The sequence below is a fragment of the Lampetra fluviatilis genome, chromosome 17 (assembly GCF_964198595.1).
Source record: "Lampetra fluviatilis chromosome 17, kcLamFluv1.1, whole genome shotgun sequence".
NCBI classification, from domain to species: Eukaryota; Metazoa; Chordata; class Hyperoartia; order Petromyzontiformes; family Petromyzontidae; genus Lampetra; species Lampetra fluviatilis.
In genome coordinates, this window is record NC_136291.1 from 548,672 (window position 1) to 575,854 (window position 27,183).

Below are 27,183 nucleotides of genomic sequence, written 5' to 3' on the forward strand. Positions count from 1 at the left end.
CCGTTACATGCAGACATCTTTCGAATTTATTTGAGACATCTTACAGATGCACGCGGTCGTGCAATTGTTAACCTAAGAGCAACATGGAAACGTATAACAAAATAAAACAGCACAATGTATTTCTTCACTAGTGGCGTTATGTTACGGAGAAAAGACGCACACTTGGCTTACATTTGCCCAAGCCTGCTGCTGAAGCGGTGGCAGGCACTGGTCCTGGTACAACACAGTAAGTGCAAATCCCTTCCTCCATGTCTGCCTTCCAACCCCTCTTCGAGGCCTGGATCCTCGTCCCCGACAGCCTGTGGGATGCGGTGCAATTGCACTGCCTGTACACTCGCTAGCCATGCCCATCGCTCCGTGGTGAATATGCAGTGGGAGGTTAAGAACGTTTTTGAAGGGGATGACTGCGCTGCAGAGATTGATATAATGGCTGATGATGGTGAATCTGCAATGCACATTGATCATGACCGAGTATGAGGGGATTGAGCAGCTGAAGAGCGAGCAGCCTCGGTGGGTGAGGCAGTCCAAGTGGATGATCACGAAGTCTGCGTTTGGTCGCCCACGCTCCGTCGCACGGTTGAGCTCTCGGTACGAGCGGCAAGCGGCAGCACCGACTTGGTGTCGTGGGCCCCCTCTTTGCTCGCCGTGATGGCTTGGGGCCCAGGCCGCCAAGGTCACGCCGCGTTCTTCCTGAACTCCCGCAGCGCCCACTTCTTGTTGTCGATGGCATCGCGCAGCTGCGTGTACTCCTGCACGAGCCGCTCGAAATCGGGCCCCAGCGTCCCGTACGTGGCCAGCTCGCCGCTCACCCGCGCCTGCTCCTTCTTCTCCGTGGCCATGGCGGCCTTCAGCTCTCTCCTACGGCATCGGGGAACACGGCTGCAGTGCGAGCGACGTTGACGACCCGAAGCGTTTTGTCAGCGGCGCGGTCGTTCGATGCCGCGTCCCGTGACCCTGTGGCCAATTCGACGGGATTACTCCCGATCGGTTGGATCTGGGATGCCAAGCGAGGTCGAGACTGGATAGTGTTTGGATGGGCAACCACCGTGCATTTGGACCAGGATGCCGGCATACACGGTCTGCTGTTTCAGAATAACGTTGTCGCAGCGGTTTGCCGACTGTGCTACACGACGGTCAGCAGAGGGCAGTGCGGCAAAATCGATTGCATTGCCTCGCTTCTCTCATCGCACGTGTGCACGTGTGTGCACGTGACCTGCCTTTACCCCTGCACTGACCGGCGTGGTGAAGTACGGTGAAATAACTCCCGCCACCCGCACGGCGTGAGAAGCAACTCATCCAGCAGTGTATTAACAAAAGGGTTGTAAACGTCATCGTCAAACACATGGCTGGTGTTAACTGATAACGGTGCGAGGTGATTTATAATTGCATGGAAAATCCAGAAAATGTTGACGTTTGCACCACGTACTTGATGATCTTGTGGGCCTGCACCTTGTCGGGGGTGTATGTGTCACACAGAATATTCAATTCCTCGAGCCTGCGGTGCGGACAGAGCGGAACTCATGAGCATAATCCCCAACACATCCACCCGACCGTAAAAAAATGACATTTTGATAAACAATCATTTATAAGTTTGGTTTACACGGCATTCTTACAGCGGCGCAAAGCTATCGCGAAGGCGCAGTGGTGCAATTTCCCCATTCCGATAGAAGGGGCGAGTTTGTCCATAGGACAACCACTGTTGATAGTCTGCCAGTAGAAGGCGATGTTGCTACGTTGTTATACAAAATACGGTCGTTCTGGAAAATGGACACTGACCCCAGCACTTAATCGCCCACTTTTTTTCCCATAACATCACGGGATCTTTAACGTCCACTGTTGTAGTCGATTCATTTCGGGTAAGGCCCATTGAGCTAAGGCGATATTTTTCAATGGCAACCAGGCAGATGGCGCGTATTATTCTTGGTTAATACAGCCGCAAGGCGAGAGGGAGGCGAGTGGTTTGCGAGGCCCTCACTGCAGCTTGAGGTACATGGTCTTGTGCTTGGCCTGCAGGTAGGCCACCTTCACGGCGTCGCTCTGGGCCTGACGCGACAGGCGGTGGTCTTGCAGCATCTTCTCCAGCACCGCCTTAGAGGCCTGCAGCGTCTACAAGTACAGGTCATCAGCTCACTTGGTCAGCGCTCGCAGCACATGCACACAAGACCCTAGGCTCACTCTAATACCTCGTTTTCACTAAATAACTGAACCACGCCGGGGCTATGCCCAGCCACCCTGGCACGGCTCAGGTGGCAAAAGCCGGGCCGTGCCAATATCGCTCGCAATGAATCTGTTGAGACGCGTGTCGATACTGCGGCGTCGCGATGTTCTCAGTGCGAGTAACGTCACACGCGGTTAACACGTCACCGTGCTCTTCCCCACCCTTCGAATAGAGCGGTAAATCACCACATTTCCTCCAGAGCTTCACAAGAGTTGTCGCACGCAAGCGTATGGAGTGAGCGCGTGGAGGAGGCACCTTGAGGTGCTTGCTGACGTGAGCATCGTGCGCGGTCCGCAGCTCGCACAGCCGAGTGGCGCCGCCTTGCACGGCCTGCTGCTCGGCGCGCACCAGCTCGTGCAAGCGGCACGCCTTGGCCAGGCGCAGTGCCTCGCTCTCCGCCTCCCCTGTGCGCAGCACACGGCAGAACCGCCAAGCAACTTGTAGGTATGTATGTTGAACTTCTTTCGCACCATACGTAGCCAACTGTGCTAATCGGAGGTGCAACTTGCGACACTGTGGCTTCGACAATCTGCTGCCAAAGGTCACGGCTGAAGCCTTCAGGGGACGTGGAGAGTCGCAAGTATTTCTGCAGAATCGGGCTGGGAAGCCAATGGCCCTGCGGCTTCATTTCACACGACGGCCCGCGGCCACTCGAGACCTGCCACTTTGAACGGCATGCAAACGAAATGTATCCATCACTGCATCTTAGCCCAACTGGTTGGATGCAAGAGGGAAAATATGTTCATAGCAGTGATGACACTAATTTGTCATTTTAGCATAATTCTCAGTCGCTTCTGCCACTCCAAGGGCCTCTTTATACACGGTTGACACGCACATTATTATTGGGGGTTTTTGTGTAAATGTGTGCCCCTGCCAAAGGTGCTAGAAAGTCCAATTGGGCCCTCGATGAGAAGGTTCCGCACCGCTGCTGTAGAGGATGCGGTTGAGTCGGGGCTTCACTGGCTGCCGTGTGAGATTGCGAAGTTTGGCTCTGCTGGACCTCACCCTGCGCCTTCTCTGGACTGAAGTAGTAGAAGAGAGACAAACACTTCTGGCTCAACTTCTCCTCCAACTCCTGGGCCAGCCTGTCCTTCATCTTATTCTGCTCCTGCAAACACGACGAGAACACAATAGTTGTAACGATCACCGTTTACAGGCATTTGCCAATCCGCTGTTGGATAAAGGTCTAACCACGCCATGTCATGCATGGCCGTTGTTTGAGCCGTATTTCACATGCTGGTCAATGCGGGTTGGTCAAGAGGGCACCTGGGATTCCCTCATATATCGCTCTCAACTGCCATTAGCTGTGGTCGGGACTGGAATCCGGGCTCCCAGATTCATGGCACGGTGTGCTAAGCACTCCGTTGCCGCACGAGAGTGGCGAGTTATTCACGCCAGACTGCGCTGTATCGTGTACACAGCTGCCTGCCTGCTGAACGTGCCAGTGCCGTTTGATTAGAAGTACGAGCCCACAGCACTGGCGACAGTGCGTGCTCAAGTGTGGTGAATGGTGGAGTGATTGCGCAGTGGTTAGCGACGTGTGCGAAGAACCTCGCGACCTGAGTTTGATTTCCCGGCTGTGGTTAACATCAGCAAGAGCGATGGCAGAACTGGTCTCTGGCCTTGCTTGCTCAGACTCGGCCCTAAATAAGTGCGGCGTCTAAACATCACCATCGGGGAGACAAAGGTGGCCGGGTGTTTCATATGGCTGCGCCACCCCAACCTGCTGCGGCAACCTTGAAAGGCGCTCGCCAACAGCACTTTCGACAACGTGAACTTTAGCCGACAAGATCGACTCATCGCCCCGGCCATCCTGCAGAGTGGCCGTACCTGAGCATTGGGCAGCAGCTGGCGGAGGTCGTCGCGGTGCAGCCTCAGCAGGGGCGGCTTGTCCTCTCTGTCAGAGTCCGTCCCGAGCAGACGGATGCTCTCCGTGACGAAGAGGCACTGCTCCAGTGTCTGGAAAAACTGCACGGCAGGAAAGCACAACGACAGGCGGATAGGGGGTCACTTCACAATTTCAGACGCAACCGACAACCGCTCAACAACGTCGCAGGATGCTTCACAACATGGAGTACACGAATAATAATAATACGAGTGCATAACGTTCGTTAAAGTCTCACTTCTCAAAGAATATTTTATATTCCTGACAATTACCGGGCAGTGTTGGCTATGCACGCCTAAAATCCAGCACTGTGGAGGCGAGGGTTGGTGGATCAGATAAATGTGGTGAAACTCTTTTCCCGTGATCATCATGGAGGTGTTATACCCTGGCTCGCCAGGAGAAGGCAGTACTGCAAGTGGACTAATCACCCCCTGTTTCCATCTGTACGGGGATGGTGTTGCCTCCATCGCACATATTGGCGCTCCAGTTTCCTCCCACACGTATAACAAACACTCATCATTAATTGGCTGAAAACATCTTCAAATAAAAACCCAAATGCAGGATCCTCCTGAAAGAGTCCTAGGCCTCAGCATGGCACTGCTGGAATAGAAACAAATAGACCGCACAAGTAAAGCCCGAGAGTCAATCCCGTGTTGGATGAAGGCCTCCCAATGCAGTGCGCTTCGTGTGGGGTTACTTGACCACACTTCATCGCGCTGGTCATTGCGGGTTTGTGAAGGTGTGCAGCATAGACGTAGGAGCATTGAAGCACATTACAACTGATTTTGCTGCACGGCCAACGATCTGACGAGATCGTGTAAATTCTGGGTGGTTTGGTCGTAGGCGCGTGATTATTCCTGGAAACGTTCAAATTGACGGGTTCCATGGTGTGTGCGAATATATTACGCATTTGTCCTCGGAGGTGGCAACGTTGTCCCCAATCCGTATTTTGAGGTCACGCAAAATATCCTGGATCTCATCGTACAGCACCTTCCCCTTGAGCCAGGCCACCTTGTGCGAATTCATCTCCTTCTCAGCCTGGCAACACACACCAATGACACCGTCAACACCAATGACACCGTCAACAACAGTGACACCGACAAAATCAATGACACCATCAATAACACGCCTGTACTTACACCACATAACCGTGACGCCACCATCACCTCTAGCCACCAGTCACATCGAGATATCAGCGCCAACAATTCGACGTAACCACCACTCGCACACCCCAAAACCCACGCACCGCTACAGCCACACGCAACAACCCGCCACCACCGCCACCACCGCCACCACTCACGCCGCCCTCACGCCACGGGGCAACGCGGCCCGCACCTCCTGCACGCTGCGCGCGAGCGCCACGCGCCTCGCGAGGCTCCCCGCGGCCCGGGAGACGTCGAGCAGCAGCCGCGAGACGTCGGGCTCCGTGCCCGCGAGGAGGAGCCGCAGCGGCTCGAGCTCCGGGGAGTCTGCGCAAGACGCGGCGGCTCGCGGCGCCGTCCCCGTCAGCTCGGGCGCCAGACCCGGGCCACCGTCCCGGTGCCGACGGGGCAGCAGACCCGGCCACCTCGCCCTGCTGCTGCTGCAGCTGCTGCTGCCTGGAGCGGGCGGAGGACAACATCGGGCACAACTTTACTTGTGTTGCACTCATTGCTTGTGTTGCACCCATTGCTTGTGTTGCACTGAACAACCGTGAGATGTGGCGGCGAGGGTTTGGGGAGGCCTTCACCAAACAGCGGATCGAGCATGGTCGGTGATGGTGGGGGTACAGCACCTTGAGCCGCTGGTCGCTCCATCGCCGCCTTGGCCGCAGGGAACGGAAGGAACGAGAGGAATGAGTGACGGGAGGAATGAATGTAACGAGTTGAATGAGAGTAACGAGTGAAATGAGAGTGACGGGAGGAATGATTTTCGGTATCGAAACAGCGACTTGAGTTTCCCGCCGACTTCCAGTGCACCACGTGACTACGGTAGCCCGCGTGCACGAGAGGGGATTGTTGGGGGGACGAACACGTGAAACGCGATTCGTAAATGTGAGAGCGTGGATCCTGTGGAAATCATGCAGTACTGTACAACATCACATGTGCAGGTGAACGATGCATAGAGTAATAGATGAATGATGACGATTGATAATTTATTGAGTGTGACAATGACGATCGTGATGATTATTAACATGAATCGATTAAAGTCAAAATGATTAACTGCTCAAATGAGTGCAGAAATATTGGGTTGGTGCGAGTCCCCTACAAACAGCCCCGGACCAGTGATTTGACTTCCACATTCCTATGACCGGGACAGGTCGATCCGTTGGACAACCACTGTGGAATTCCCCACAAAGCAGTACTGTATCAACCTCGAGCGGCTCCAAGTCAAGCCCCCAACCAGGATCTGAACTCTCATCACGATCAGCTTTGCTCTCCCACAGCCACGCGGGCGGTGAGCCGGTGTGCGGGTCGGCGGCAATCGCGATTATGAAACAACGATGACGCTCGAGTCCACCCACCCGCCGGCTGGGATCCCGCTCGCTTCGCGTCCACGTCTTAATCCGCACGCGCGACCTGGCCGGGCTCAGCCAACGACAACCGCACAGGGCGATACCAGAATTAACACGACGATGACGACGATGTTGATGATGACGGCCACGGATGGTGTTTCAGCCCCCCCCCCCCCCCGGTCACCCGCTAACAGCGGCCCCGGCTTGTCCAGCCGTGCCGGCTTTCATCGGAAGGGCAGCGCCCGCGCTCGAGCCGTCACGGCGGAATGCGCGGGCGTGTGACGAGGTCTCGTTACCGGCACCGCGCTAAATAAAGACGCGGAGACACTGACCCCTGCCACGGACTCACAGCCCCGGCTCCCACCACAACCCCCATCGTCATCAGCGGCAGACACGCTCGCTCCACTGCTGGATGAATGTCTCCTCCCCCAGCCACCCACCCCACCCCGCCCCCCGAGGGTCTCCGCATCTGCGACGGAGTGATCCACCCAGCCACCTGCACTCGATGGGCATTGATCGCTCCATCTCCTCGCCGGACGTGCCTCTTAAACGCGTTTTATTGCCCCCGACACCCCACCGTGTTTTGGCTACCTGCACTACAACCCGTCTGTCGATCCACTGCAGGGTGAGAGCAGTGGTCGGTGCGGATTGCAACGCCTGTGCTTTGCAGCGTGACGGTCAGCCAGCCCGGGATGTTGTCCAGGCTGAGCCCTGCTGAGCCTGCGGGCTTGGCGGGCGAGATGCGGCCCCCGTCTCTCGAGACGGCTCCGGGCGGACCTCCGAGCCGCTTGGCGCGGGAGGCGCTTGGCGCGGTGGGCAGGGCGGGGAGGGCGGCTGCGTGAAGTAAGAGAGCGAGTGGAGGGGGCCGAGCGTGCGGTGAGAGGGGGGGGGGGTGATTGAGTGTGTGAAGGAGGGGGGGGGGCTGAGCGTGTGAAGAGGGGGGCTTTGAGTGTTTGAAAGCGGGGGGGGGGGGCGGGGACTGAGTGCGTGGAGAGGGGGGGGTTTATGAAGAGGGGGGGCTTAGTGAATGTGCAAAGAGGGTGGGGGGCTTAGTGAGTAAAGAGGGGGAGGCTGAGTATTAAGAGGGGGGCTTAGTGAGTGTGTGAAGAGGGGGTGGGGGGGCTCAGTGAGTGCAGGGGGGGGCTCAGTGAGTGCAGGGGGGGGGGCTCAGTGAGTGCTTGAAGAGGGGAGGGGGCTGAGTGAGTGGGAGCGGAATGCAAGGAATGCGCGCGCCGGTGATGTGTATTGCCACGTGCGCTCGCAAAGCGGCACGAGGGAGACAAAGACGGAGGCGAGGACGGGTTGAAGAGGGAGGTGGTGAGGGGTATCGCTAAGCCCGTGCAAAGACAAAGATCCCCCGTATAGCCTTAACAGAGGGGTGGGCAAGTGCTGCTAGCGAACACCCATGAAGGCCGGCACTGTGGCACAGAAGGGGTGGGTAGCCAGCACCACGCCCGGTCGCCTTTGTCTCCCCAGTGTCGATGTTTACGCACCGCACCAGGTACTCATTTGAGGCCGAGTCGACCTAGAGGGTGCCCAGGACCGGTTTAGATAATCGTCACCGGTGTTGGCCGTGAGCGGGACTTGAACTCGGGTGGCTGGGTTCGTAGCGCAGAGCGCTAACCGCGACACCACCACGACAAAGCCCGTACACGCACACACGTACACGCACACACGTACACACACACACGTACACACGTACACACGCACACACGTACACACGTACACGCGTGCACGCACAAGCCTCCCCACGCACCTTCCTACGTTCCCTGCTGCAGAGCAATCCCCACCGCTTCACGGTGGGACCGATATTTTCTGACACCATCCACTCACCACACTCGGGAACCTGGGTTAATCACAGGCAGGGTTTGGTTTTCCCAGGATCGTCGTCTTGACCATTAAGCTTGTCCTGGGAAATCCGCAAGTCTTCCCGAGTCGCTAAACATTAAAAGTGCCTGTTTTCTGAGTGTAGTAATAAGAATAAGGCACCACTCAAGGAAATGAAGGCATTGCCACGTGGTTCTCCTCTCTTCCACAACGACTGGGAGACGTTCTTTCCACGATGGGTCCCCGGATTCTGTCGTCTTCTCAGAGGTGGCAACTCAAATCCCAGGACGGATGCCTCAATTCGTACACCTGGGATCTCAGCAGCTCGCTCAGTGCCCTCCGCCCTCCGAACCGCCGCCGGTCGTCCGCCTCGAGACCTCCACGCGGATGGCGCCGACGGCGGGGAGCCCTCGGCACTTTGCGAAGTCGCGGTTCCATTTGGGGAGCAAAGGTAGCGAGGGCGCGTTGGCGGTGGCGCTACGGCTCCAAACGCCGAGCGCGGCGTGTGAATGAGTGACAGGGCAGCGAGGTGTCACCGGGTCTATAAATAGCCGAGCTCCGTTGGTAACAGGGCCCGCGTGTTCCAGCGTCAGGACGGCGGCTTGTGCTGCCGCCGCGACTAGTAACGCGGCGGTGTTCCACTCGCCGAGCCGCGACTAATAACGCGGCGGAACATCCCACGGCACACGCGGCCGGTCTGCTCCTCCGGCACTCGTGGTGGACAACCGGGAACATCCCACAACGACCTCCACGTGGACGCCGAGAGACAACCGCTGAACATGTCCGCGTACACGCGCACGCAGGTGGACGCTGCCGAGCGAGCGCCCCCCCCCCAAACCCCCCACGGTATGGAAGAAGAACCCCAGGCGCAGGGCTGAGCGGCAGCGCTGATGGATGAGACGCTTCGAGTACAAAATTCTAACGTTTATTGAAAATACAAGCATTTTTTATGTATCCTAATTATATTAATTTGATTCTCTTTAAATTAAAATACCTCCACCACCACACACCCGACTCGGTACCAACAACACCTTTAATTTAGCGCCACGACCTCGGCTGGGTGCACTATAATTTAAACAAACTGCCGCGGTGTCCACGCAAAATAAAAATATTAAAAACGATGCCCGCTAAAGTGCCTGTTCTCCAGATGCGCTCGGAGAGCGGCCCCACTTGCAGCAGGTGCAGCAGGTGCAGCAGGTGCAGCAGGTGCAGCAGGTGCAGCAGGTGCAGCAGGTGCAGCAGGTGCAGCAGGTGCAGCAGGTGCAGCAGGTGCAGCAGGTGCAGCAGGTGCAGCAGGTGAGGCACCCTGCCGTCTCACACTTCGTTCCCAGATTCACGGCAGGAAGTCAACCGCGGGACAATGAACTCGGTCAACAGCCGGAGAGAGGCTATTGGGGAGCCCCCGTCCAGAGCCCCGGCTGGCAGCATGCGGGGCGTCGTCTCTTCCCGCTTTCTCCGTTTTTGCCGGCGGTCCAGAGACCGGGGCGGTGACGGAGCCGAGCGGTAGCGCGTTCGCCGCTCGCCAGAAGAGGTTTGCACCTTCGAAGCCGGCGGCCAACCTGGGCAAATGCTGCGATGTGTCGTGGGCGTCAAGATTATTCAACAAAAGTGTGGGCCACGTGTGCTGCCGCCACGCCCCAAATGTGATCAACTACTCGCAAATTACTGAATCCCTATTCACGCACAGCAACATCGCCCCCCGCTGGCAGGCTGGCGCCCACTTGCAGGCCGGTGCTGCGTTCATCTTGTGTGCCGCACAGGGACAGCTGCCACGGGGATCCCTCGCGGTCCGACTGAAGCGCACGGGAGGCACCGGTATCAGATTAAGCGGCGATAGTGACGACGACGACGGCCACGCAGCCGACCTGCGCCGGGATCGTCGTGCGGCGGCGGCGATGACGACGGCGGCGGCGACGGCGAGACGGCGTCGTCACGGCGACGCGCTGCTGCCGCCCGCCGGCTCCCTCCGCTGCAGGTGGCAGTGGTGGCACAGCAGGCGCCCGCCGAGCGGATAGCACCGCCGCCCCTCCTCGTCGTTCAACCGCATCTTGCAGCTCTGCGGGGGCGGTAGGATGGGGAACTGGGCACCGTGGGCTAGCGGCGGTGCCCATGGCGACCGGGGCGGCGCCCACGCTCGTGGTCACGGGCGACCTTTGCCCGTTGCCGCAGCGGTGGAAGAGAACTCACTTTACCCCCCAAATGTTGTTTTCCCGTGAAATCATATTCCTGAGTATTTCCGACTGCATCGGTTCCCTTCTGAATGTTCGTTTCCCTTAATTTGTTCTAAACAGGTTACCCATGCAGTCGATATCTATGATTTCAACAAAAACCTTAAAATTAAAGCCCCCTTCAAACTCGTGAAGGAGGTTCCCAGTTTGCGGTGTCGTTTTACTTACTCAGAGCGTCTGGTCGGTCCTAACTTTATCCTCACAGATGCATTCTCTGAAGGTTTCCTGGGCAGAAATTAACCCAAATTAGTAAACCTAAACCCTAACCCTAAATAAGCCTAACATGAACTAACCCTAACTAGCTAACTAACCTTAACACGAATATACTTACCCTAAACATATCCCTAACTGTTGGGAACAAACACTCATTTACCTTGGGGAACAAACACTCATTTACCTTGGGGTACAACTGGACAGCTGCTTCTTGAGGGGATCAAATCAGCCTCGGGGAACCACGATTGGTGCACAGGGGCAGCCCCGGTGTGGTGGTGGCGGCAGTGGTGGTGGTGGCGGCGGTGGTGGTGGTGGCGGCAGTGGTGGTGGTGGCGGCAGTGGTGGTGGTGGCGGTGGTGGCGGCAGTGGTGCCGATGGTGGTGGTGGCGGCAATGTTGTCGATGGCGACGGTGGTGTCGATGGCAACGGTGGTGGTGGTTATGGCGGTGGTGGTGATGGCGGTGGTGAATGGTAATGGCGGTGGTGGTGGTGGTGATGGTGATGGCGGTGGTGAATGGTGATGGCGGTGGTTATGCATTACCTCGCAGTGGTAGCACTCCACGTGGTAGTCTCTGTCCATGGACACCACACGGATCACCTCCTCCGAACCCTGCACCACCGAGACACAACCGCAGTGTAACACAACCGCACCGAGCCACAACGTTGCCCTGACAACCATGTGGAGGTTGGCGAGTCAACCAGTGGACAGCTTCAGTGGTCTATGTGGTCCGTGGTTTCAGACTTAAGACTCACATAGAGACCCACAGCCGCACTTAGACAACCACAGACTCACATAGAAGAGACCCATAGCCGCACTTAGACAACCACAGACTCACATAGAGACCCACAGCCTCACTTAGACAACCACAGACTCACATAGAGACCCACAGCCTCACTTAGACAACCACAGACTCATATAGAGACCCACAGCCTCACTTAGACAACCACAGACTCACATAGAGACACACAGCCTCACTTAGACAACCACAGACTCATATAGAGACCCACAGCCTCACTTAGACAACCACAGACTCACATAGAGACCCACAGCCTCACTTAGACAACCACAGACTCATATAGAGACCCACAGCCTCACTTAGACAACCACAGACTCACATAGAGACCCACAGCCTCACTTAGACAACCAGAGACTCACATAGAAGAGACCCACAGCCTCACGTAGACACCCATAGCCTCACATGATAATCCATAGCTTTACTGAGACTGTGTGGTGCACGCTTTAGATCAGTGATCGCAGTCGCACTCTGGGGTCATCCTCCACCGTCCATCGATGCAGGAGGAGACGGCCGCGAATTACTGAACCAGTTAACGTGCCCTCTGACCCGGTGAACGCGCCCTCTGACCCGGTGAACGCGCCCTCTGACCCGGTGAACGCGCCCTCTGACCTGGTTAGGGAGGATGGGGAGGCCGCAAGCCGCGCATTTCGGGGCGAACGTCCTGCACACACACGCGCACACACACGTACACACACGCGCACACACGCGACAAGCACACACGCGAAACATGCAGCAGTGTTGTTGTTACCGCGGTCGCAACTCCGACGTGAATAATCAAACACGCACGCATGCACGCACATGCGCACACACGCACTCGCGCACGCACACACACACGCGCGCACACACGCACGCACACACGTGCAGCATGTGTCTGTGGCCAGCGATTTGCGTTTTACCTGGATCTGCGCATCAGCAGGCGCCACACAGCCAGAGCCACATGCAAAGAAAACATTGTTAGCCAGTGCTCGGTTAGCCACACAGCGCCAGCCAAACCGCCCACAGTGCGAGCCAGCTAGCACACGGTGTTCAAACACCCAGTCCACGGCGTTAGAACACCCAACCCAATGTGTTAGCACACCCAGCCCATAGTGTTAGAACACCCAGCCCACGGTGTTAGAACACCCAGCCCACGGTGTTATAGCACCAAGCCCAGTGTTAGAACACCCAGCCCACGGCGTTAGAACACCCAACCCAATGTGTTAGAACACCCAGCCCATAGTGTTAGAACACCCAGCCCATAGTGTTAGAACACCCAGCCCAGGGTGTGAGAACACCCAGCCCACGGCGTTAGAACACCCAGCCCACGGAGTTACAACACTGCTACTTAGTCACATGCCACCTACTCCCAGTCTTTCAGCGACCCAGAAAATATTGGGTGAGATATTGAGCCCTGGTCGAGCATTCAGTAGATCTGGTGGTAGTCACGCAACTCCTATGGCACAGAGGCTGTCGGGCAGGGGCTCTGGCAATGCTTGCTAAGCTTTATCGGAGGCCACAGTCTTCCCGTGGGGGGTGATGCTGCAGTGTACAGTACGTAATTACACACAATTAAATCATTTGCGGAGAATTTCCCAAAACGTGACAAAGTTTAGACCGTGACGGCAGAACACAATGGCCTAAAGATGAAAAATATCGTAACATTATTTTTTTCGCTCTCGTTAACACGCCCGGCAGCATTAACCAGGGCGGCCGCCGGGCTCGAACCGCCCCGCAGAGACGACGCGAGCGACGGCACGGGCAGGGACCCCCCCCCCCCCCCCCCGTGGGGCCCACCGGTGGTAGTCCTGCACGCAGTAGACCCGGTGGTCGCGGTCGACGGTGAAGGGGACCCCGTCCAGGCCCTCGTTGCAGACGACGCAGCGGAAGCACGTCGGGTGGTAGGCCTTGCCCACGGCCTGCAGGATCTGACCGCCGGCACAACCCGGCACACCACATCCAGTATATCTCTCCATCTGGCTGCCAGTCGCACGCTCATTTCTTTACAACTTCTCTTTGCGTTTAGTTTGTCGTCCTTCCCCCGTACCTCCGATGAGCACGGTTGGCTACCCGCGGTGCGACAAAAGTTCAACGTACATACCGCCTAGGACTTCAGTCTTGGGAGGACAAATATTCACACCGGGCATGATCGTGAAGAACGCCAGTTTAATGGCGGAGTTGTTTTTATTGTTCCAATTTGCTGTTGGTGTTACTTCAGCAAGAGATGAAGAATCAATTTGGAATTCCAGCAGAGCAGTGCAACCCCTTCGTATTGGAGATCAGCCGATGGAAGCGGATATCACAGAGGTACCTCCGAGAACCCTTCGCGTGAACTCAGAGATTTGTAGGTGGAACTTCCACACTCGCTCTGCATATGAGAGTACTGATATATTTAATTCTCAGTGCTGGAATTTGCCAAAATTGAACGAGAACCAATCATTGGTAACCGGGCCAAGAGAACCCGGTGGAACCAGGGGCAGTGGCTGGAACCCGAACGCAGGGTCTCAGCGTCGCCAGCTCCGCGTGCCTGACCTCTGAGTCACCCGGTCAACCTCGCGGCTTCTCATCACTCTCCAGAGAGCGTTGGCATTCGGACGCTCGCTCTCCGTGTGTTTTCTCTTCTTCCCGCTGGCGAGGCGCAGGCCGGTACAGTGCTTGTGCCGTGCCCATTGTTCGCGCCAGGCTCGGCCGCCCCACTCAGGTTCTCCACTGTATTCAGCGCAAATTCCTGAGGCTCAACGAGCCATGAAAGAGAGACCCCCTGCCGCCAACTTAAGATGCAGAAATGCGACTGGTTATCTCTGGCGGGGGCGCACGGTTACCGACCCTGCGGAGGGCAGGGTTCACGGCGGGCGTGCCCAGCGGGCCCGGGGGATGTAACGAAGAGGGGGGGGGGGTACGCATTGCGATGCCGGCGTCGCGGCCACCACCGGGGACCGAGATTCGTGGCAGGGGAAGTGGCGCCGGAGGGGCGAGGCGGCCCTCTCGGTAAACCACGCATCCCCAGGGCAGAGGCGCCCCAGTTTTTCCTAAACAAATAAAGAGCATCGGGAAATCAGAGTGATTTCCTGCTGCTCAAGGAACATTGAGGCGGAGCCCATCTCCTGTTTACAGCCTTGAGCCAGTGGTGGAAATTCCACATTTCTATGGCAGGGGCGAGTCTTTACAAAAGATGACCACAAAAGTCATACTTGTTTTATCGACCACGGGAGGATGATGGGCCGAGCCAACACCCAAACAGGATTTCAATGGCAAAATCATGATTGTTCTACTGCTAAGCCACCCATTATCCTCCTCGGGGTTGATAAAATTAGCACCACTTTTTACAGAGGTCAATAGTGGTTGTCCTGCGGATAGACTCAACCCCGTCATAGGAATGTAGTATTCCAACCACTGCCTCTGCTGGACGGTAGACAGCAGATGAGCACCAAAGGCCCGGCGGTCGCTTGAGCAGCCGGAAACCACTTTGAGACTTCTGCCCCACGACCGCGCACAAGCCGGGTGCCTCTGCGCCCGCCCGCGTCATCGACGTCGCCGTGCCGTCGCCACGCCGCCGCACCGCACGGCGCCGGCGAGCGGACGGCTCCGCGCGGAGGACAGAGCGGCCCTCACCGTCTCCATGATCAGGTGGCCGCACTCAAAGCACTTGTCCGCGTTCTGCTGGAAGCCGGAGTACTGCGCGACAAGGAGTGGGGAGGGGGGAGGAAAACACTCGCAGCGTCAGTGTCGGGCCGCGTGTCGAGCATCGCCTCTCGTGCAGGAGGAAGACCGGCAGATGCAAGGAGAGGCTCCCTCGATCCGGCTCCTGAGGACGCCGCAGCAGTGCGTGGCAAGAGCTGGACGGAAGGAATGCTCGACACGCGGCCGAAACCACGAAGATCACGCTCGGATCGCCGCGCCACGTCACAGAAGCAGACCACTTACAACATTGAGAAACATCCCACGCGAGAAAGGTCATTCTCCTCTGCTGACCCGCACACTCTGAAAATCCCTTCCGCCAGCCGCCTGTGCTATTGAATCCCTGCCTCATTTTCACAGAGACCCAGAGACTTACACGGAGAGCCATAGATTCACAAAGAGACCCATAGACTCACAAAATGCCCACAAACTCACACAGAGACCTGCATCTTTCTACAAAAGATGCTCACCGTTTCTGTACAGCACCACGTGGTCACATTTAGACGCTACGTACATCCACGTCGTATTGAAGAGGCTCGCACCCAAAGACCCACAGCCTGGCACACAGAGACCTACGACCTCCGCTCCCTACAAAACAAACAGCATCGACCACTTGCACGCGGCGTCCAGAGACGCGGTCACACACTGACATCATTTACAAAGTCCACGCTGCACCGTAACGTGCATACATACATACATAACGCGCGTTTCTAACCCGCTCCACTTAGCCGCCCCAGTCCGCCCGGCACTCACCATCGCAGTTTAGCAGTGACCGTGTGCTACCCAACACCAGCGGGTCCACGACTCCTACCCCATCGCACTCCCAAACAAACCCTGTGCCCCCACCCCCCTCTCCCGCCCGCACGGCGGTGCGCATGAGAAGCTCATTTGGCGCTTGTCTGCTTTCCAGAAACGGCAGCGGGGTAAACAGGAGCCCGGCGTGGGGAGCTGTGCGCTGCTGGCACGGTGTTTGCGCATAGCGGCGCTGGCTGTTGACAGCTGCCATCCGACACGGCCGAAGCAACGTGTTATCGTATTAATCTATTTATGCCATGTTTATATTTCTCGATAGGGCACGATAACCCAGTCTCTCACGCCGCGATCGTCGCGCCAACGCACCACGGGACTCGGAAAGACTTCTGCAAATGTTGCCGCGTAGCCGTTGTGCCGTTATGCGCTGTCCGGATTTAAAAGACGCCCCGGGAAGTGAGACGTACCCCAAAGTTCTTCTCGATGTCAATAAAGTTCAACAAATCTGGACGACGACAGCCGCCATTCTCCACTAAGTGTCTAGGTGACATCACCACAGCTCGGTGCACGTGAGGTGCGGAAGGCTCTCGCTGCTGGCAGGAGGTCGCGCGACAGACCCAGGTGCCGTGGGTCACATATTGCCGAAAGGTGCACCACCTGTGATCCCCACGTGCCAACTGGCACACGTCTGGAGACTCGCACGCGAAGAAGCAGCCCCAACCCTTGCGAGAGAAAGTGCGTCCCATAAGCGGGAGCATGCGGTGGGCACGCCCGCACGTGGCACTCACCAGATAGTCCTCTTCGCAGTAGACCCTCCCGTTGACGTTGTAGAACGCCTTCCCGCGCAGGCGTCTGCCTGCAAGTCGAACGTGACGACAACGAACGGCGTCACAAGCGAGCGCGCCCGGCCGGGTGGGTGGGTGGCGCAGCGCGGGAGCGAGCGGCAATCAGACGGGCACGAGTTGGATTCCTGGTTGAGGGTTGACTCAACCTGTCATTTATCTGGGGTCGATAAAATCAGTACCACTTTGTTGGGAAGCCAACTGTGCTTATCCTATGTACAAACTGACCCGTGCCATACGAATGTGGAATTTTCACCACTGGTTCTGCAGGGATTTAAACGGGAGATGAGCACCCAACGCCTCAATGATCGTTTGTGCGGCAGGAGACCGCTGTGACTTTGAATTTGGCAGGGGCGGAGCAATTTTAGGGTCTTTGGCTGATTGGAGTCGGTGGCACTCGACTAAACAGCCCCGGGGCACAGCGAGGGGCATGGCGGACGCGGCGTGAGTGTTGGGTGCGGAAACGTGTTTAGAGTTACCGACCCGGACCGACCAGTGTGCAGTGTATCCCCACAATCGGGTGATAAAAGAAACGCTCAACAACCCAGGGAGAACGCGAGCTGCTGCATAATCGATAACAAACAACGGGGAAGCAGCTCCCACCGCGCAGTTCGCGGCACGACCCGCAACCACCGCGGGGCGCGTCCACACTCGTCGACGTTGGCTAATCGTTGCCCTTTCCCCAAACGCAAATCCCCAAATCACTTTCTCGCGGCTCGCACCCCGCACCCCGCCACGACGCCGGTCCTTATTTGCCCCAAGGTTGCCGCTGGGCTTTTTTCCGGAGGCTCGTATTAAGTTGAGCATTTGTTAGGCATGACACCGGCTCCCCGCTGACAAGCCGGGGGCCCGGGTCTCACATTCCGCAGAGTCCCGAGTCCCCGGCGAGGCCCCCCGTGTCGCCCCCCCCCCTCCCGCGGGCCCGGCACCTGCGTAGTGGTGGCGAGCGCCCTCCGCGGCGAGCCACACGGTCACACGCGCACCCCCTCACCCGCCACGATCACGTGGCCCCCCCACCGCACAAAACCTCACGTCTCACGCAGTCCCACCATCGCCTTCCTACGGCGGCGGGGGGCACGGGTTGGGACGAGCAGGGCCTCATTGTCTGCCGAGTCTGTTTGGGTCGGCGAGCCAAAATGTTTTTGCACGCCTGGCACACCGCATCCAGGGTCGTAGTTCTTGCCAGACCAACTGTTTCAAGCGTTGATGGTTTTGCGATACTGCGTTGCCAGCGTTGCAGAAGCACAAATGACCAAAAAAAACTAAGCACATTCGTCAAAAACACTGCCGTCAAAATATATACTTAATATGGAGAAGAGCCATTGTCTGGAACGTTGCCTATTATATAAAGATCGTTGACTCCCAGGGCCGAGCGTGGGGACCACCACCCACAGAGCAGCCGTCATCTCAGCCTGGCATGGAGCTGTATTCTGGGCATGCGGGTGGTGATATCCATGTTTGTACTGTGCTTCCATGTACCCATGTATGTATGTATGTGAACTGATTTCCCACGATACGTAGCCAACCCTGCTCCCTTCCTTCACCAGCCCACTGGCAGAGTGGCGCGGTGTGGCTCCTCGCGTGCCTTGGACGACTCACCGCAGGAGCAGCACGTGAAGCAGCGCGTGTGGTAGTAGCAGCCCATGGCCTGGCAGGCCTCGCCCATCCCGTACACTCCCTCGTTGCACTTCACGCACACACCTTCACGCACACACACATACACACACATACACACACACAAACACACATACACACACACACACATACACACACACATACACACACACACAAACACACATACACACACACACACATACAACAACAACAACCGCCATTCGCCACTAAGTGGCGGTGACGTCACCACGACGCTTGTGCCAGGCCATGTGCACCTTGAGGCCACGTGAAGTGTCGAACGCCCGCTGGCAGGAGGTCACGGGGCAGACCCAGGTGCCACGGGTCGACTGACCGAGATGACCGAGATGACTGGCTGATGCACCACCTGTGCCCCCTACTGTGCCAACTTGCTGTGCTTTAGCCACCCGGCGCTCCGCTCGTTGTTGTGAGCGTCGCTCCTCCGCCCTCCGTTGTTGTTGGAGGGCGACTGCCTCCAACTGCCCAGTAGCGTCCTTCACGAGCCTCCTCCACTGAGGCCGATCTTGACACCGCTGGTACCAGTCATCGGCAAGTCCACTCAGCTCCACGTCCTCCTGTACCACATCACTCCATCTCTTCTCTAGCCCGTGCCGCGCCCGTTTAGCCCCCTCGATCCGGCCGAACAAAAGCTGTTTAGGCATGCGGTGGCTGGGCATGCGGGCTACATGACCCAGCCAACACACATACACACACACACATACACACACACACATACACACATACACACACACATACACACACACACACATACACACACACACACAACGAAAACAGAGGGGGGGACGTGATAACCCACGAGCAGGGTTAACTGGATGAGAACAAGTTGACAATGAATCTGCGTGCGAAGATGGAACAAGACCAACTCTCCCCGCGGGGATTGCAGAATGGGTCAGTGAGGGCTCAACGTCAGCGGGGTCTGTAACGTGTCAGCCACACGGAAAGTAATGTATGTACCCGGCACACCACATCCAGTATATCACCCCCTATGACTGCGGCTACTACTAGCCAGGTGCCACCTACTCCAGTCGACCAAAGACCTGAACAATATTCAGTGACCACATTAAGAATTTCATAGACAGAACTCAAGTGATGGAGGCCGCGGTGTTCCCTCGAAAGTCGGTGTACTTACGGTGGCGCCCACGCCCGTGCGTGCCGGGCGTGGGCGCCACCGTAAGTACACCGACTTTCGAGGGAAAATGCACATTTGAACGCGTTAGCGAATCCATGCGTATGCATGGTTTTTGTTCCTTGTGCAAATGTCCTGTACCTGTGTACTCTCCACTCACCGTAGTACTCATCGGGCTTCTTGGAGTCCAGCTCACTCTCGATCTGCTGGGCCATGGCCTCAAGTCGCTCCTCGGTGCTGCTGCTGAAGTCCTGCTTGTTTTGCACGGGGATGGTGAACTTCGCGGACCTGTGGCCGTGAGGAGGCGCCGTAGGGCCCGCTGGCTCTGTGGCCCTCTGGAGGCCCCACTTATGGGGCAGAGGTGGCGGTGCGGGGCACGCCGGTGGCTGGACCTGCTGACCATCGTTCAATCTCCTCTGGTGGCCCTCACTCATTCCCACCTGGTGGACCTCACTCAACACACCGTGGGGTCCCTCACTTAACTTTCCTCGGTGGACATCGTTCAACTTGTCCTGGTGTCCCTCACTAAATCTCACTTGGTGGACCTCCTTCAATCTACCCTGATTGACATCACTCGATCTCCCATGGTATCCCTCACTCGATCTCCCTTCCTGTCCTTCAATAAATCTCACCTGGTGGGCCTCATTCAACCTACCCTGGCTGAGCTCACTCAATGTACCTCGGTGTCCCTGGCTGGCCGCACTCAATCTCCCTCCGTGTCCCTCAATAAATCTCACATGGTGGACCTCACCCATCTGCCCCTCGCGTCCCTCACTCGACATACTTTGATGGCGCGCACTCAACCTGCCCTGGTGTCCCTCGCGCAATGAACCTTGGTGGTGGTTCTCACTCAAGACCACAGCCCCATCCACCGACGCGGTCTGGAGTCTCTCCTTGCTCCTGAAGAAACTCTCTTCAGAAGACGATGTCGCCTCGGGGTGGTGTTGCTGCTGCTGCTGCTGGGCCCAGGCTGGAGGCCCCATCTCCCTGGAGGCCTCGCTCCTGCCCGGAGCCACGGGCCCTCCAGAACCGTGGACCTCCGAGCTCCAGTCGGCGGGAAGGCGACGCGGTACGGCCCCTGGCTGGGCAGCAGCTGCTGGTGATGATGGCGGTGACACCGCTGCTGCTGCTGCTGAAGAGGGCGATGATGGTGGCAACATTGATATCCCGTCGGGCTGGAGGCTCAGGCGGCCCGAGAAGCGCTGCCTGGCCTCCTCGAAGCCCGCGCTCGGCGCGTCGGCCTTGCCCACCCTGAACAGGCCGTGGCTGGACGCCTCGTACAGGTCCAGGTCCTGCAGGAAGCGGCTCGCCTCCATCTCCAGCTCGTCGCCCTGGTGATGCATGGTCGCCCGGCAGCGTCCACCTCACTGCTGGCCCACCTCCTCCTGCTCGTCTCCTGACTTCCTCCTGGTCTTCCTCCTTCTCCAATCCCCTCCTCCTCCTCGTCGTCGTCTCCCGCACCACTCCTGATTAAACCTCGTCTGGCTCCTCGCCCTCTCTCCACTTCTATCCTCTTCCTCGTCCGCTGTCTCTTCTCCCTCCTTACTCGTTGCCTTTAGTGCCAGCCCGCTGCGTCCTGCTCCTCGAATCTCCTTCCTCCTCCTCACACCTCCTCCTCCTCCTCACATCTCCTCCTCCGCCAGGGAGCCACCGCGCTCACAGTAGCGGCAGCGCTCACGCTCCTGGGAGTGGGGGGGGGCGCGTTTGTTCCGTCTGTCAGTGTCTGTGTCCGCCTGTGTCTGTCAGTGTGTCCGCCTGTGTCTGTCATTGTGTGCGTCTATCAGTCAGTGTGTCTGTCAGTGTGTTTGCCTGTGTCTGTCATTGTGTGCGTCTATCAGTGAGTGTGTCTGTCAGTGTGTTTGCCTGTCTGTCAGTCTGTGCGTCTATCAGTGAGTGTGTCTGTCAGTGTGTCCGCCTGTGTCTGTCAGTGTGTGCGTCTATCAGTGAGTGTGTCTGTCAGTGTGTGTTGCCTGTGTGTCGTCTTTGAGCGAGTCTGTGTGTGTCTGTCTGCTGTCTCGTGTCCTCCTCGTGCTATGCCGTGCGCACTGGGGGTGCGTGTGGGGTCGCTGCCTGCCCCCCTCACTCCAAACACCCTGGAGACCCCCGGAGACCCCTGAACACACCAAGCCGCCCCCTCCCCCCCCCTACAGACGAACCCCCCTGACGACCGCAGGGACCCCGACACCCCCTCGCCCCTCGGGGACACGGAGCGGACCGCAAACACCAGGGGCAGTCGCCGGTGCAGCAGTCACGGACTCACCGCGTTCCTCGACAACAGTGCGCGTGTGGCCCTGAAGGGGGGGATCGCCACAATAGACGACGTTCCGGGCAATGGCCCTTCTTCACAGCACGGCAATGTCACGGCCGGAGTCGGCTGGGGAGCTGCCCCTGGGCGAGGACGCGGGCCCCGTGGCGGAGTCCGCCGGGAGCGCCTCAGCGGCGGAGGAAGGCGCCACGAGGGGGAGGAGTCCAGCAGCAGGGCGGCCTCGCCACGAGTCGCTCACCCTCGCCACGAGTCGCTCACCCTCGCCACGAGTCGCTCACCCTCGCCACGAGTCGCTCACCCTCGCCACGAGTCGCTCACCCTCGCCACGAGTCGCTCACCCTCGCCACGAGTCGCTCACCCTCGCCACGAGTCGCTCACCCTCACCACGAGTCGCTCATCCTCACCACGCTCACCCTCACCACGAGCCGCCCACACTCACCGGCTCTCACGTCTGCTCGGGTTAAAGACTCGGCCACTCACTCACAAGAGGCTCGAGAGAGACGCTGCTGCTGCTGCTGCCACTGCCGCTGCTGCTGCGGTTGTGAGCGAGTGGCGCTGGTTACTGTCGTCCTTACAGACGGCTCGGCCACTCGTGCCGACGTGAACGCCTCAGCCACCCACCACCGCGACTCGCACGGACGTGAGAGAGCGACCCGCCCGCAGAGTCAGTGGCCGCGTCTCCTCCTCCTGGACCAGAACCGATCCCCGCCCGCCCGCTCGCTCGGGCACCTCTCTGGGAGCTGGGCGGGAGGGTGCGGAGTTGGTGGTGGGGGGGGAGTGGGAGGAGGGTGGGGAGGGGGGAGGGGACACTGACCCTCACTGTGACCCTCACCCTGACCCTAACACAAGGGCAGGGTTAGCACCAGGGTCGTTGTTAGACTCGGGGGCAGGCAAAGTGGTGGTGCTGCTGGTGGTGTGAGCGGTGTTTATGCCGTTTGTTCCGTCGGCTTTTTCACGACACCGTGTTCGTGACAGCAGCGTCTGCGTGCCTGTGTGGTGGTGTGGGCGTGCGAGTGGTGTGTGTCCGTGTGTCTGTGTGGTGGTGTGTATCCGCGTGTCTGTGTGGTGGTGTGAGTAACCTGCAGCGCTACACCTATTACCATCATTAGGGGAAAAAACGGTGATCCAATCTCCGACCCCCAGGAACAGATTTGCAGATTTGCTGAGCATTTCTGTGAGGTCCTGGGGGAGGGGAAATCCCTCAGCCAGGAAAACATCATGGCACAAAGTGGGGATAACCCTGCTGAGGCTGCGGTGCCTCAAATATTGGAAGAGGTCACCCCATGTGAGTGGCTGGCTGAGGTGCCAGCTGTTGAGGAAGTACTGAAGGCGATTCGGAGTCTGAGACCAGGAAAGGCACCGGGCCGAGATGATCTCCCAAGCGAAATGCTGAGGGAGGGTGGCGCTTGTGCACAGACTGCCCTATATGACATCATAACAACAGTCTGGACCACTGGACGGGTTCCGCAGGATTGGAAGGATGCCCTGGTGGTCCCCCTCTTTAGAAGGGGGACCGCACAGACTGTAACAACTACAGGGGCATCTCACTCCTCAGTGTGCCGGGAAAGGTCCTGGCAAGGATTAATTATTCAACATCGCCTTGCTAGGCACGCTGAGGAGAGGCTTGCGGAGCCCCAATGCGGTTTCAGGAAAGGGCGGTCCTGCACAGATGCCATATTTTCTGTCCGTCTGCTACAGCAGAGGTGTAGGGAATTCCAACAAGACCTACATCTCTGCTTTATTGACCTGGTCAAGGCCTATGATACCATCAGTAGGCCTGGGCTCTGGGTTGTTCTTCGTGCTTTCGGAGTCCCTGACCCTCTGCTCACGATCATTAAGGACCTTCATGATGGTGAGCGGGCCCGGGAAAAACTACGTGGCCGGGAGTCAGAGCCTTTCCCTGTACACCTTGGGGTGCGACAGGGATGTCCTCTGGCTCCCACATTATTTAACATCTATTTTCACCACGTAGTTCGTGAAGCTTTCAATAGCTGTACCGGGAGAATTTCCATTTGGTACAGATATAATGGGAGGCTGATCGATGCCCGGGTGCGATCAAGGAATGGCTCCCTATTGGGCAACCACGTTATGTATGCCGATGATTTGGTAATAGCTGCTCATTCAGAGGAGGAGTTGGAGACGCTGCTGCTGAGACTGGAGCGTGCCACTAAGAGGTGGGGCCTTACCATCAGCCCCACCAAAACTAAGCACCTGCCTGGGTATTTTGTACCATCGGACACTCCTCCCTCACAACTCCCAATCGGTGATGGGGCAGTAGTGGATAGTGTGGAGAGTTTTCCATACCTGGGCAGTGTGCTTATGACCGGCTCCAGTTTAACAGCCCCGAATCAGTCGAGCGGCAATATCTTTTCATCGGTTGTGTAACGCTGTGTGGAAGCTACCTGGTCTGTCGCTCCGCATGAAGCTTCAGGTCTTCTCGGCCACAGTCATTCCCTCCCTTCTCTACGCTTGCGAAACGTGGACCCCCCTAGTGGAGCATCTTCGCCGGTTGGAAACATTTAGGCTGGCCTGCCTACGATCCATCCTGGGTTAAACCAGGCTGGATTGTGTGAGGAGCTCACAAGTCCTTGAAAGATCTGGGCAAGGTCCCATCGGTGAGCTCCTCCGGCAGGCAAGGCTGCGTTGGCTGGGTCATGTAGCCCGCATGCCCAGCCACCGCATGCCTAAACAGCTTTTGTTCGGCCGGATCGAGGGGGCTAGACTGGCGCGGCACGGGCTAGAGAAGAGATGGAGTGATGTGGTACAGGAGGACGTGAAGCTGAGTGGACTTGCCGATGACTGGTACCAGCGGTGTCAAGATCGGCCTCAGTGGAGGAGGCTCGTGAAGGACGCTACTGGGCAGTTGGAGGCAGTCGCCCTCCAACAACAACGGAGGGCGGAGGAGCGACGCTCACAACAACGAGCGGAGCGCCGGGTGGCTAAAGCACAGCAAGTTGGTACAGTAGGGGGCACAGGTGGTGCATCAGCCAGTCATCTCGGTCATCTCAGTCAGTCGACCCGTGGCACCTGCTGGGTCTGCCCCGTGACCTCCTGCCAGCGGGCGTTCGACACTTCACGTGGCCTCAAGGTGCACATGGCCTGGCACAAGCGTCGTGGTGACGTCACCGCCACTTAGTGGCGAATGGCGGTTGTTGTTGTTGTGTGGTGGTGTGAGTGTGCGGGTGGTGTGTCCGCGTGTCTGTGTGGTGGTGTGAGTGTGCGGGTGGTGTGTGTCCGCGTGTCTGTGTGGTGGTGTGAGTGTGCGGGTGGTGTGTGTCCGCGTGTCCGTGTGGTGGTGTGAGTGTGCGGGTGGTGTGTGTCCGCGTGTCTGTGTGGTGGGGTGAGTGTGCGGGTGGTGTGTGTCTGTGAGGTGGTGTGAGTGTGCGGGTGGTGTGTGTCCGCGTGTCTGTGTGGTGGTGTGAGTGTGCGGGTGGTGTGTGTCCGCGTGTCTGTGTGGTGGGGTGAGTGTGCGGGTGGTGTGTGTCTGTGTGGTGGTGTGAGTGTGCGGGTGGTGTGTGTCCGCGTGTCTGTGTGGTGGTGTGAGTGTGCGGGTGGTGTGTGTCCGCGTGTCTGTGTGGTGGTGTGAGTGTGCGGGTGGTGTGTGTCCGCGTGTCTGTGTGGTGGGGTGAGTGTGCGGGTGGTGTGTGTCTGTGTGGTGGTGTGAGTGTGCGGGTGGTGTGTGTCCGCGTGTCTGTGTGGTGGTGTGAGTGTGCGGGTGGTGTGTGTCCGCGTGTCTGTGTGGTGGTGTGAGTGTGCGGGTGGTGTGTGTCCGCGTGTCTGTGTGGTGGGGTGAGTGTGCGGGTGGTGTGTGTCCGCGTGAGTCGCGGTGGGCCACGCCGCGTCGTGTCGACTCAGACCCTCCAGGAAGACCTCTCAGCTGCCCCAGAGCTTCCCACAGACGCAGGCTGCGCCAACCCCAACTTCAGCGACATCGCCTCTCTCTCTCATCTCGTCAAGGACCACAAAACATCAACCACGCGAACCCCGCGGGTCATCCTCGAAGCAGCAGCGGCGGCGGCTTTTGGCTCGGCCATCGAACAAAGACGGCCACTGCACCGCGCGGCGCTTTCAGGTGCCATTCCGCGGCCGTCTGGAACGCTCTTCCGATATTTGGAAGCCACTGGAGCGAAGCGTATCCGATTAGCACGGTTGGCTACGTACGGCGCGGAAGAAGTTCAACTTAATACTGTGCTGTGTCTCACGGGAAACACTCGCCGTCAAAACGACCCGGAGCCAGCGGTGTGAAATTCCACATTTCCACGGCGGGAGCAAGTCTTTCCAAAACCACCCTTGCTGTCCGTCACTATAACCTCACTTCCACTCACCAAAAGAGTCCGATGGCTTAATTCACAAGAGCGACCTGACCCCAAGAGCTTCGGCAGAAGTGATGAATGAAACTAAACTATAAACGGAATGCCATCGCTGTGCATGTGGTGTTTGTTACCGTCACTGGAAAGTCACTTTCACTTGCTCTACGACCCCCCCACCCCCCGCTACTGTTTGGCGATCACCTGTTACGCATTCTCATGGTGGGTCACTCGCGCAGACCCTCGCCATCACACGTGCACTGGCAGGGGCAGGGTTGGTTGCATCGAGCAGCCGAGGTGTATGGGGAGCGGTGGCACAGTGGTTAGCGCACTGCAAGACAACATCTGGCGACCAGTTCGATTCCCGCCGACGGTCAACACCAGCGAAGGAGCCCGCGCCTCCCCTAGGTCGACTCCGCCTTAAAACGAGTATCTGAGGGGCGCTATGCAAACTTCATCACTGAGGAGACAAAGGCGGCCGGGCGTGGTACGAGCCACACCACCCCCGTGTCCCGTGCCAGCCATCGTAGGTGATCGCTTACAGCAACTTGGTCTTGTTTTTAAAGTTGATTTGTGTGTATATGTTGAGACAATTCTGTACACGTGTGTAACTACTGTATTCGTGCAGGCAAGTGCACAGTTATGGTAACTGTATGTACAGTATATGTAAGTACTTTAAACGTTTGTAAGTGCACTTTCGTGTGAACCCACTAAACCTGCGAACGTTGAGCCAACGTTGGCAGTGTTGTTGGAACTGTTGGTTCAACGTGACATGTTTGGGTACGGAGTCCAATACCACCACCGCCAGGAATGCGTCATGATGAACAGGCATGACTTATCCACTGCTGGATGACGAACGTGACCAGACACAAACATCCCGCCTACTCAGGGGCTGGCTGAACCCCACAAGCGAGGTGGTCATT

At 57.8% G+C, this 27,183-nt stretch overlaps 2 protein-coding genes across 2 annotated transcripts; both read right to left on the reverse strand.

The window, feature by feature from the left end:
• Positions 1–60: 60 nt before the first annotated feature.
• On the reverse strand, positions 61–9,205 carry HAUS4 (HAUS augmin like complex subunit 4). The gene is made up of 12 exons (XM_078864226.1): positions 9,099–9,205; positions 8,761–8,901; positions 7,217–7,400; positions 6,782–6,818; positions 5,439–5,701; positions 5,010–5,141; positions 4,049–4,186; positions 3,224–3,326; positions 2,474–2,622; positions 1,976–2,106; positions 1,427–1,495; positions 61–858 (listed from the first exon to the last, which is right to left on the reverse strand). Exons 1-12 carry the CDS (start codon positions 9,203–9,205, stop codon positions 675–677), a joined length of 1,638 nt encoding a protein of 545 aa, XP_078720352.1. The 3' UTR covers positions 61–674.
• A 159-nt stretch (positions 9,206–9,364) lies between these two features.
• On the reverse strand, positions 9,365–22,726 carry LOC144936789 (uncharacterized). Its single transcript, XM_078863934.1, has 9 exons — positions 21,948–22,726; positions 19,848–21,369; positions 18,508–18,609; positions 16,855–16,922; positions 15,251–15,313; positions 13,436–13,566; positions 12,272–12,323; positions 11,407–11,475; positions 9,365–10,480 (listed from the first exon to the last, which is right to left on the reverse strand). Exons 2-9 carry the CDS (start codon positions 21,028–21,030, stop codon positions 10,355–10,357), a joined length of 1,794 nt encoding a protein of 597 aa, XP_078720060.1. The 5' UTR covers positions 21,031–21,369; positions 21,948–22,726; the 3' UTR covers positions 9,365–10,354.
• Between the last annotated feature and the right edge of the window lie 4,457 nt (positions 22,727–27,183).